This window comes from Symphalangus syndactylus, chromosome 8 (assembly GCF_028878055.3).
Source record: "Symphalangus syndactylus isolate Jambi chromosome 8, NHGRI_mSymSyn1-v2.1_pri, whole genome shotgun sequence".
NCBI lineage: Eukaryota > Metazoa > Chordata > Mammalia > Primates > Hylobatidae > Symphalangus > Symphalangus syndactylus.
Window position 1 is genome coordinate 93,948,366 of NC_072430.2, and position 12,269 is coordinate 93,960,634.

Genomic DNA, 12,269 nt, shown 5'->3' on the forward strand with positions numbered 1-12,269 from the left:
GTGACAGAGTGAGATTCCATCTCAAAAAAAAAAAAAGAAAACCGTTTTTCCCCCACTTTCCCATTCCAAATATGTAGTTAAACTTTCTCTTGATCTATCAGTTCAGATAGTACTTTTTTACTCCCTAATACTGGATGACGTTCTTAACTCAAACTTTTCTTCTTACTCCTTCCTCTTTCAATCATATCAGCAATAGTTTTATATTATCAAGTTTAGTTATATATATACGTATATATATACATGTATATATATACGTATATATGTATATACGTATATATGTATATGTATACATGTATATATGTATATGTATGTATATATGTATATGTATGTATATATGTATATGTATGTATATATGTATGTATGTATAAATATGTATATATGTATATGTATATATGTATATGTGTATATATGTATATATGTATATATATGTATGTATGTATATATATGTATATATGTATATATGTGTATATATATGTATATATGTATATATATATGTAATTTTTTTCTTCTTTTTTTTTTTTTTGAGACAGTCTCACTCTGTCACCCAGACTGGAGTGCAATGGTGCAATCTCAGCTCACTCCAACCTCTGCCTCCTGGGTTCAAGTGATTCTCATGCCTCAGCCTCCCTAGTAGCTAGAATTACAGGGGTATGCCACCACACCCAGCTAATTTTTGTATTTTTAGTGGAGATAGCATTTCACTATGTTGCCCAGGCTGGTCTCGATCCTCTGACCTCAGGTGATCTGCCTGCCTCGACCTCCCAAAGTGCTGGGATTATAGGTGTGAGCCACCACACCCAGCCTCATATTTTCTTAGGTAGCCATTTTTTTCTTCTATCTTTTGTCTGAAGATTGATTCTAAAAGTTGAAAACTTGTATGGACTATAAAACAATCTTCATTAAAAGCCCAGTATTGTAGTAGGATTACATTTTACCTCTAAAGATCCAGTGTTATATCTCTTATGCCATACAAATGAGAATATTCCTAGAGCCCTGATTAAATGGAATCTCTGTTCTTGTACTCCCATCAGTTGCTCAAAATTTATCATGTTTTTCTTTGCTTAATAAATGGACTATCTGATGTGGTTTTTTGCTTTTTCTGGGATTTTCAAAAGTTTTTTTTTAATGAAAAAGTTTTCTTCATCATGTTAGCAATAGAATCCAACTCTTTTAGTCATCCTAGCTGTAGTTGGTAATCCATTTCATTACATCTTTTTGAAGTCATTGTTCTTAGACCCCACTTAATTCTTATTTGGATCATATCTTAGACCTTCTGCACAACTCTCATCTTCAGATATCTTTTTATAGAAATGATGGTTGGTTCCATTATTACTGGTATGTCATGCCTTCCTCTTTCTTGGCACTCATACTCATTTTTCTTTTTTTTTTTTTCTTTTTGAGATGGAGTATTGCTTTATCACCCAGGCTGAAGTGCAGTAGCGCACTCTTTGCACACTGCAACTTCCGCCTCCAAGGTTCAAACGATTCTCCTGCCTCAGCCTCCTGAGTAGCTGAGACTACAGCCACAACACCTGGCTAATTTTTGTATTTTTAATAGAGATGGGGTCTTACCATGTTGGCCAGGCTGGTCTCAAACTCCTGACCTCAAGTGATCTGCCCACCCCGGCCTCCCAAAGTGCTAGGATTACAGGCGTGAGCCACTGTGTCCGGCCCCATACTCATTTTTCTGAGGCATATCTTTAAGTAATTTCCACAGCAGGAGGGGACATGAGAGGTAATTTTTCATGTCTGTGGCCGGGCGGGGTGGGTCACACCTGTCCCAACACTTTGGGAGGCTGAGGCAGTTGAGGCCAGAAGCTTAAGACCAGCCTGGGCAACATAGTAAGACCCTGTCTCTAAAAATAAAAATATAAAAATTGGCCCGGTGTGGTGGCTCACACCTGTAATCCCAGCACTTTGGGAAGCCAAGGTGGGTGGATCATCTGAGGTCAGGAGTTTGAGACCAGCCTGGCCAACATGGCAAAACCCCATCTCTACTAAAAATACAGAAATTAGCCAGGTATGGTGGCAGGTGCCTGTAATCCCAGCTACTTGGGAGGCTGAGGCAGGAGAATCGCTTGAACCCGGGAGGCAGATGTTGCAGTGAGCCCAGATCTTGCCACTGCACTCCAGCCTGGGCAACAGGGCAAGACTCTGTCTCAAAAAAAAAAAAAAACTAGTCAAGCATGGTAGTACATGCCTGTAGTCCCGGCTACTTGGAAGGCTGAGGTGGGAGGATCCCTTGAGCCCAAAAGTTAAAGGTTACAGTGAGCTATGATCATGCCACTGCACTCCAGCCTCGGCCAGAAAGAGACCCTGTCTCAAAACAAACAAATTTAAAAAATAAGTCCAAATTTTCATGCCTAAGAATGAGTTCATCTTGCACTTTCTCTTGTTGATAGTCTGGCAGACATAGACTTTTAGATTGAAATTAATTTTTGAGGTCTTGAGTATTTTTTTACTATCCATTTTTGCTAATGGGAAACAATGCATTCCACTTCTTTTTTTTTCTTTTTTTTTTTTCCAAGACAGACTCTTGCTCTGTCACCCAGGCTGGAGTGCAGTGGCGCAATCTCGGCTCACTGAAACCTCTGCCTCCTGGGTTCAAGTGATTCTCCTACCTCAGCCTCCTGAGTAGCTGGGATTGCAGGTGCGTGCCACCACATCCAACTAATTTTTGTATTTTTAGTAGAGATGGGATTTCACCATGTTGATCAGGCTGGTCTTGAACTCCTGACCTCATGATCTGCCCGCCTCGGCCCCCCAAAGTGCCTATTTCTTTTTTTCCAGATGATAAGTTTTCTTCTATTTGAAAGTTCTTAGGATCTGTCCTTTATCCTTACAAGGATGTGTCTAAGTGTGTGTCTTTTATTATTTGTTTATTGTGCTGAGCATTTGATGTGGATCTTTTGAATCTGAAGGCTCATTTCTTTCTCAGCCCCAGGTTATATACTTCCATCCATTATCACTTTGATAATTTCTATTTTTTATAAACCTCCCTATTGTTATTAAGACCTCCTGTTAATTTTCTCCTATTGTTTTTCCCAGGTTTCCCATCTTTAATTTTTTCCATAAGTTTTGAGAGATCTGGTTTTTAAATCTTCTATTGAATGTTTTTTTAATTTTAAAAGTTATGTTTAATTTCCAAGAGTATTTTTTATTGCTTTTTCATACTTACTGTTTTATGGATACAAAACTTGGGTCTCTCTAAAGATAATTGTTTTTATTTTTAAATTATGTGTTCCTTTAATAATTTCTGTTTATTAGGAGGTCAGTTTTGTTTTACTTGTCAGGTCTTTTTCCTCCAGTCCTCTAATTCTCTTGTCTTTCTCCATGACTAAGAAATCTAATTGGGAACAGGGTGTTTGTGGCTGGGCTTATTGACTGTCAGGTTCCACTTGAGTGTTGAGTAATTAAGGTCCTAATTCTGTTCGAGTTGTGCTAAGCAGTTGGCTTCTTTTCTTCTCTTCCATTTTTTTTTCATAATTTGTTGAAACCTCTTCTGCTACTATGTCCCTTCCCATTCTCTTTGTAGTATTGAGTTCTTAATTATTGCTTATCATTTTATCAAAATCTTGGATGGAAGCTTGTACTCAGGTAATGCTTGGGACTTTCTTTGCCAGGGGACAATTCAGGCCAACCTTAGTGGCCAGCTACAGTGTTGGCCATGATGTGACATGGGTCCTATTTTTCAGAGCTCCCTAAAGAGTTGTTTTCTAGTTTTGACACACTACAGTGCTACTTCAAACTGATTACGGTCACTGACTTGGGATGGCAAGGGTACTGTCTAAATTCTGCTAGATTCCTCGTAGGTTTGTGGTACTTCGTTGCCTATAGTGGTAACCCAGGCAGCTTATGGCAGGAGATCTAGACTTGATACCTTTACCATCATGCCCTGGATATTCTAGCTATCATAATTTAGTCTGAAGACTAGCAGTGTTGGCATCACCTGGAAGCTTATTGAAAATAAAGAATCCTGGGCTTCATCCTAGATCGACTGAATCAGAATCTGCATTTTAACAAGGTCCCCAGGTGCACATTCAAGTGTGAAAAGCACTGATCTAGACTTTGGTCAGCTATGATTTCATGAGTGAATGAGATTATCGCATGAATCAGTCCTGTACTTGGAAATCTTTTCCTCCCATCTGTTTTGAGATGTGTTGCCAGATCTGTGCTTGTCCATTGAATTTTTATTTTCAATGGGCAAGCACAGATAGAATTGCATAAAGACTCCTAGTAATCCATCATAGATATGAGAATTTTTGCTGCACCTCTATGTGGTTATTTTTACATGGTGGATTGAGGGAATTTGGGAAGCATGTGTTCGTGTTCCAGTTCCATGGGCTGTCAGAATGATAAACTTTTGAGTGTCTCTGGTGAGAGTGATCATCTAACCAAATCCCTCTTCTGTTATTGCACTGTGTGTCTAAGGTGTTGTATTTATGTTGCCACCAGCTACCCATTATCACTCCATTCTTTGTGGGCTTGTATGGTTGAAGGAGACTGGTCCTATATCACAGTTTCTTTGAGCCCTTTCTCCATCCCTGGCCAAAAGCAATCTTAAGTTGTTTTCCACTGCTAGTTAGTGGTTGTCCTCACCTCACTTCTGTACCCATTATATACCTTTAAGTTGTGCAACTTGGCCACCAAGGCCTCTTGACTAGTCTGGGATGACAGTGCCATTGGCCACTGGGAATCTTGGATGTGGAGAATCTTTATATATCTCTTCCCATAATGTGAGGGTACTTTTTTTTTTTTTTTCCCATCTACAGGAACCCCACATGGGAAGAACTAATTATTGGTGGTGATCTCAACAGGGCCACTGCTCTGGTGGCTTTTGTGAGGCATTTCCCATTGTGACTTTGTGGGCTTGATGGAGCTCCTGAAGTTATCCTTTTTGACATCTGTCTTCTCTTTGACATTTCCATCTCTGCATTACTTTATGCTAAGTTCTAAATAAATTCCTCATCATTGCCTGATTTTAATTCCCGAAACTATATATTTTGTTTCTAGGATTTACAATTTATTTGTTTTCATGTTCTTCTCTTCTAAACTTGATTTATAGCTACCAATTCTAATTTCTTTACCTTTTTTTAAGTGTATGCTACTTTTTTAAAAAGCATGTTACATATACTAATAATTTCAAAGTCCTTTTCATATTGCTCTATCATTTCTACTTTCTTGAGACAAAATTATCTAATTCTCTGATATTTTATATGCTTTGAAAATTTAATTTCAAAATCATCTTGAATGCAGGTTTATTGTTTTTGTTGCTTTGTTTTTGCTTTCCCCAACTTCCACTTCGTTCCCATAGTTTGGCAGATAATTCATTCGCCGGCCCCAATTCAACACCAGGTATCATATTAGTAATTCATGCCTCATCCTGCCAAGCTTTTACAGGCCCCTTTTCTTAGCCAGTTTGGCTTAGCCTTGTTCTTGGTTTGGAGTTGTCTCTGTTCTTTCTTGTGACTCTGGCAAGCAGCTCCAGACAGTGGCCACAGTATTTTTAAACTGTTTTTTTTTTTTTTTTTTTGGAGAAGAGGTGCTATATGAGCCCCCTTTTTAAAATGGAAAGACTGATTTCAATCCCCTGTCTTGAATGGGGTGTTTTCAGTCCTTATTTCTGTACCAGAATTTAATTTCCAGCTGACACATCTTGTTTCTGATCCTAGACCACATAGGACATTTGACTTTAGCCGTCACTCCCTGTTAAATGTTTTGCAATCATAACATCTTTAACTACTTTTATGTGGGTGGCCTTTTGAAAATTTGTATTTTATCTATCACTGTTATATATTTGCAGTTGTAATGGCAGAGAAGGGGATTTCACATGAACTTGTTTCACTGTCCTGACCAGAAGTACTTAAATTACTACTGTAAAAATGTAACTTCATGATGTTGTGGAGGTTGACTGAAAGAGGAAAAGGATTAGTGTTAGGAGACCAGCCAGGGTTACATCAATATAATCAGGGTTAAGAAGAGGAGATGGGTTTGACAGACTGGGTAGCTGGCAGAGCCCTTATCATAGTAAAGGAGTATAGGAGGAGCTAGCAGGATAGAAGTAGGATGAAATATTTTACCAAGTTTTGAATGTGGTGAGATTGAGAATATTTTTGTGACAGCCAGTTGAAGATGGTAAACACTGGGGAGTGAAAGAAATAGAAGCTATACAGCTATATCTTAGCATCACTGGTGTATGGGTAGTTGTTGAAACTATAGGTGTGAATGAAATTAGGAAGAGTAACTAGAGAGCAGGAAAAAGGGGCCTGATAATGGAACTTGGGGACCATCATCATTTATACGGGGTAAGGAAAAGGAGAGAAACCAGCAAACCAGAATGAAGAGGAGGCATCAGAGAGGAAGCAGAAAGACCAAAGGAGAAGGATGAAATAGATTCATTCAGTGAGACACTTCCCAGATGAGAGAGTTGTGAGGGTGTTGGGCCACAGGGAGTCAAATAAGAGGTCTGCGTAGTGTCCCTTGGAGTTGGTTATTGAAGTAGAAGCCTGCTTATACGGGATTAGAGATGAAGGGAAGAGAAGGGCGGACCATAGTTGAGAAGCAATTAGGGAAGAGAGGTATTTGTATTTTGCCTTCAATTTTTGTTATGCTTTTTAGGAAATTGAAGAATACACTTGGGTACAGAATTTTCTAAAGTCTTGTCTAATTTTCAATTTTGTTGCACTGATTTGGTGTCTCAAGTTATTTTTCCATGAACTGGCCTGATTTTCACTTTTTACAGCATTTTATGAGACTCTACTGTTATATTTTACTTTGCCATATAAGTTAAACATAGTTTGTTCTTAAGATTATCCTAAACCATTTTTAAAGCTCAGTATCTAGAATAGTAATTATTAAGTGGCCAACCAAGATGGTGTGAAAGGAAATCACTAGCAATATTACATATTTCTTCTTCATTTTATTCTTTATTCTTATCCTCTCAGCACAGACTTTTTTTAAAGTCACAAACCCAATAAGTCTTTCAGAGGCTAAACAGGCTCTCCCTGATGCCCAGCAGGTGCTTTAAAAAGGATCTCATGTTACCTGGTAAATTATACAACCATTTTTAAATGCTGTGAAGTTTTGCAGTTAATTAAGTAGTATCATTTTATAATGGATTATACAGATTAATTTATTTTTTCAAATTGGCACAATTTGGCATTGTGACAATAATGCACTTAGTGTTCTAAAACTGGTAATGCATCTCCTTAAACACTTATTTCCAAGGGCAGGGATAGCCATAGACATAGGTGGCAGCTTACAGGCTATGTTAATAAGGAGCCCCACGGTTCCTGCTTAACTAAAAATAGTACCCCCGGTGACTTGCTTGTTTTTCTCAACCTAAGCTAAAATTTTACTATGAGTGTTCCTTGACAGATTAATAACACATCTAGTTCTAATTGTTTCTGATAAGAGATTTTAAGTCTATATTTTAAATAACTTAACAAAAATCACATAGCTAGTGGTAGAACTGGGATTCAAACCTTGTCAATCTGCCTGTGTCTTACATTCTTAACAGTATAGTATGTTGTCTTTAGCTGTGTTCATTAACTAAAGATAAAAGTGGGAGCATGTTCTCTGCTTCCTATCCCTTCAATATCTTTCTCTTCTCTGGTATTCTTTTCTAGTATCCTTCTTCATTTTCTCTTTCCTCTTTATACATTTGTAAAGTAGAGAAAGATAGCATATAAATAATCAGTAAATTTTTTATAGAAGAGTTTTCTAAACAAAAATGAAGCTAAAGTACAATAGTGCAATCAGTATTTAGCCCTGAGGAAGTTAATACAGAGTAAAAGAGGTTTTTTTTAACTCAGAAATGAAAACCCAGTAAGATTGGCTTTATATAGCATACTCAGAATGAAGATAGAAACAGCAACTTCTTTATAGGAAAAGATGGTTAAAGAGAAAAGGACAAACAGCCAGAGAAAAGTCACAATGTGAGGAAAGAAACTTTTAAAAGACAAAAAAGGTTGAGTAGAGAGTGAATGCTGTATGTCCTATGACAGTTAAATATCTGAAAGTATAACCATTCATGAAGATTTTATAAATGTCAATTTTTCCTTAGAGTTGCAAAAAAAAAAAAAAAAAGAGGCAGACAGCACCAGTGTAGCATGCTTTACTATTTTATTTAAAGTTAATACTTGAGACATGGTTATCAGGAAGTATATGGCTTTTTAGACCTTAAGATGAAAATCTGTTTTTTAATTTTTTTATATCTTTCAAAGTGTTGTATATAGCCAGACCCGTGGAACTACATTGTTGACATTGCATATTCTGTAATTATTATATAGATTTATCTCAGTGGATTTCTTCCAAAGTGTGATGCAGACCACTCTTTCACTAGTCTTTCAACACCAGAAAGAAGTTTCATCTTCATAAACAGTCGACCAGTACATCAAAAAGATATCTTAAAGGTAGTATGCTTTAGAAAAAAAAAATATTTGAATTGGAAATTTGTCACATTGTAACAAGGACTACTTCCAAGAATTTGCACTAAAATAAAGAAAAAGAAATACAATGTCATTTATTAAGCATTATGCATGATAGAAAGACATATGATGTCTCCCTTATTCTTCATGGCAATTCTGGACTGCATTATCATCCCCATTTATAGTGAGGAAACAAATGTTCAATGTTTCTCTTAGGCCACATAGCCAGGAAATTAAAGTTAGAGAGTTAGTAGTTTTTTTGTTTTTGTTTTTGTTCTTTTGAGACGGAGTTTCGCTCTCCAGGCTGGATTGCAATGGCATGTCCCGTGATCTTGGCTCACTGCAACCTCCGCCTCCTGGGTTTGAGCAGTTATCCTGCCTCAGCCTCACAAGTAGCTGGTATTACAGGCACCTGCCACTATGCCCAGCTAATTTTTTTTGTAGTTTTAGTAGAGATGGGGTTTCACCATTTGGCCAGGCTGGTCTCGAACTCCTGTCCTCAAGTGATCCGCCCACCTCGGCCTCCCAAAGTGCTGTGATTACAAGCCAGAGCCACCATGCTAGAGTTTTGATTTGAATCCTAAACCTTCAGAACTTCCATGACATTGTGATTTTTAATTATTAAGCCAGTTTTATTGCATGTTTGTACTTGTTATGAATGCTTGTGCTTCATTTATGTTCAAGGCCTCCAAAGGAGTATTACTACTTAGATAATGCTTTCTTTTTTTTTTTTTTTTTTTTTTTTTTTGAGATGCATCCTTGCTCTTTTGCCCATGCTGGAGTGCAGTAGCATGATTTCGGCTCAATGCAACCTCCATCTCCCAGGTTCAAGCAATTCTCCTGCCTCATCCTCCCAAATATCTGGGATTACAGGTTCCTGCCACTATGCCTGGCTAATTTTTGTACTTTTTAGTAGAGACGGGGTTTCATCACGTTGGCCAGGCTGGTCTTGAACTCCTAACCTCAAGTGATCCCCCCGCCTTGGCCTCCCAAAGTGCTGGGATCCCAGGCATGAGCCACTGTGCCCAGCCATGATAATGCTTTTCCTAATAAGCAGTTGCATCTACTCAATTTCTCAGTTGAATTTGCTGGCTTTTATTGTACTTTTTGATTACATATTATTTTTTCTTTTATTTATTACATGTATTTCTAGTTAATCCGACATCATTACAATCTGAAATGCCTAAAGGAATCTACTCGTTTCTATCCTATTTTCTTTCTGAAAATCGATGTTCCTACAGCTGATGTTGATGTCAATTTAACACCAGATAAAAGTCAAGTATTATTACAAAATAAGGTAACTTTTCAGATAATTTTTTCTTATGCTATTTATAAACATATATTACTGTTTTCATATAAAAAAGATTTGTTTATGTTTATCTTTTTTATTATTTAAAATCTTGTCCATTATTTTCATAATTTCCCCTAACATTTGTTAATTTGTATTTTTAGGAATCTGTTTTAATTGCTCTTGAAAATCTGATGACGACTTGTTATGGACCATTACCTAGTACAAATTCTTATGAAAATAATAAAACAGATGTTTCCACAGCTGACATTGTTCTTAGTAAAACAGCAGAAACAGATGTGCTTTTTAATAAAATGGAATCATCTGGAAAGAATTATTCAAATGTTGATACTTCAGTCATTCCATTCCAAAATGATATGCATAATGATGAATCTGGAAAGAACGCTGATGATTGTTTAAAGCACCAGATAAGTGTTGGTGACTTTGGTTATGGTCATTGTAGTAGTGAAATTTCTAACATTGATAAAAACACTAAGAATGCATTTCAAGACATTTCAATGAGTAATGTATCACAGGAGAACACTCAGACGGAATATAGTAAAACTTGTTTTATGGGTTCCGTTAAGCATACCCAGTCAGAAAATGGCAATAAAGACCATATAGATGAGAGTGGGGAAAATGAGGAAGAAGCAGGTCTTGAAAACTCTTTGGAAATTTCTGCAGATGAGTGGAGCAGGGGAAATATACTTAAAAATTCAGTGGGAGAGAATATTGAACCTGTGAAAATTTTAGTGCCTGAAAAAAGTTTACCATGTAAAGTAAGTAATAATAATTATCCAAGCCCTGAACAAACGAATCTTAATGAAGATCCATGTAACAAAAAATCAAATGTAATAGATAATAAATCTGGAAAAGTTACAGCTTATGATTTACTTAGCAATCGAGTAATCAAGAAACCCATGTCAGCAAGTGCTCTTTTTGTTCAAGATCATCGTCCTCAGTTTCTCATAGAAAATCCTAAGACTAGTTTAGAGGATGCAACACTACAAATTGAAGAACTGTGGAAGACATTGAGTGAAGAGGAAAAACTGAAGTAAGTTTCCAGAGCTTGCATGTGACCTGAATGTTCAGTTATTTCCATTCTATATGACTCACTGTTTAAAAAGAATTTTTTTTCACTTCTTATTTATGGAAAAGCAGATCGGAAAATACCTTTGGCTTGGATAGAGTACCTTTTTTGGTAACACTTTTTTTTTCTGCTAATTTAGGTTTTTTATTGGGGTGGGGGCTTGTATTATTTTGTTTTTTTGTTTAAGCCTTAACTGCTTTCTGATTTATTAAGCTTTTTGCTAAAGGTTTTCCATTCATCTTCTCAATTTCAAACCACCATTTATCTTCTATTTTTTTTGTTTTATGTTTAATAACTTTCCTGTTGTAGAACTTTTTTAAAAAGCTTTTGCATTGGAACAGTTGTAACTGGTGTTTTTAATATCTTAACTATTCCCTTTCTTAAATTGGTCTCCAAAATATGTAATACAACACAAAAAATTTTGTATTATTGGCAGTTCAATTTAGTGTTGTTCATTTATACTGTTTCTATTAAGTATAACTTAAGGCTTGCTTCTAAGGTGTATTATTTATTATAACTTATAAACTATAGTAGGTATTTTTATTATGTAAATAGGTGATTTGATCTGTCTTTGATTAAAATAGTACTTGCCATATTTAAATTAGATTTTCTGAATAAACGTTCCAAAATAATATGATGAATGTTTTTAGTTGACTTAGACACTTAATATAAACACAAAATATTATGTTCTGGTGATCTAACCCAGCAGAAAATGAGAGTGAAATTATACCCTCAATCATATACAGGTATCTAAGTATCTCAATATTATGTCAAATGTGTGGAAAAAATTTTAAACGTAATCCATCATCTGGAGTTTATATTTGGTGATAAACTACCTAGATACTTGACCAATTTTTTTTTCATTCTTTCCTTAGCTTATTCAGTCTTATAAAAACAATATCAATTTAAAATGATAAAGACCACTATTAACACCAAAATGAAAAGCCTCCATAAAGCTTTTCTCTTCAGCCTTTTTTTGTCGTCACCTTTTTTTAAGTGGGAATGGTTATTGTATTTTGTTCTTTTGGAAATATCCACAAAAGTAGACATTTTGAAGTATAAAGCCATTACCCCATTTCACCACCCATCATCTCATAGTCAGTCCTATTAGTCCTGTTTCTTCCATACTTCCATTCACTTTCTTTCCCTTTCTTTATTATTCTGAAGCAAATCGTAGGCATATCATCTATTTCAGTATGTATCTCTAAGAGATAAAGATACTCATATTTTAAACATAACCATAATACAATTGTCATAACTTTTTTAAAGGTATAGATTCCTTAATATATCAAATACTCAGTGTTCAAACTTATAATTGTTTCATAAATGTCAGATTTTTAAAGATTTGTTTTGAATTATGATGCAAATAAGGTTCACACAATGGTGATTGTCTTTAGTTTTACCTAAATGACACAACTATGCAGTTTAAACGTGAGGGGACTTAACTTTTAAATATAGTAAG

General features: G+C 35.9%; 1 protein-coding gene across 14 annotated transcripts in view; it reads left to right on the forward strand.

The window, feature by feature from the left end:
* PMS1 (PMS1 homolog 1, mismatch repair system component) overlaps positions 1-12,269 on the forward strand; it is a 96,285-nt gene that overhangs the window by 61,457 nt on the left and 22,559 nt on the right. For all 14 annotated transcript variants that reach the window (XM_063645636.1, XM_063645637.1, XM_063645635.1 and 11 more), the window contains 3 exons: positions 8,292-8,414; positions 9,583-9,726; positions 9,882-10,771. In XM_063645636.1, coding sequence (XP_063501706.1) covers positions 8,292-8,414; positions 9,583-9,726; positions 9,882-10,771 — 1,157 coding nt within the window. The remainder of the gene's footprint in view (positions 1-8,291; positions 8,415-9,582; positions 9,727-9,881; positions 10,772-12,269) is intronic.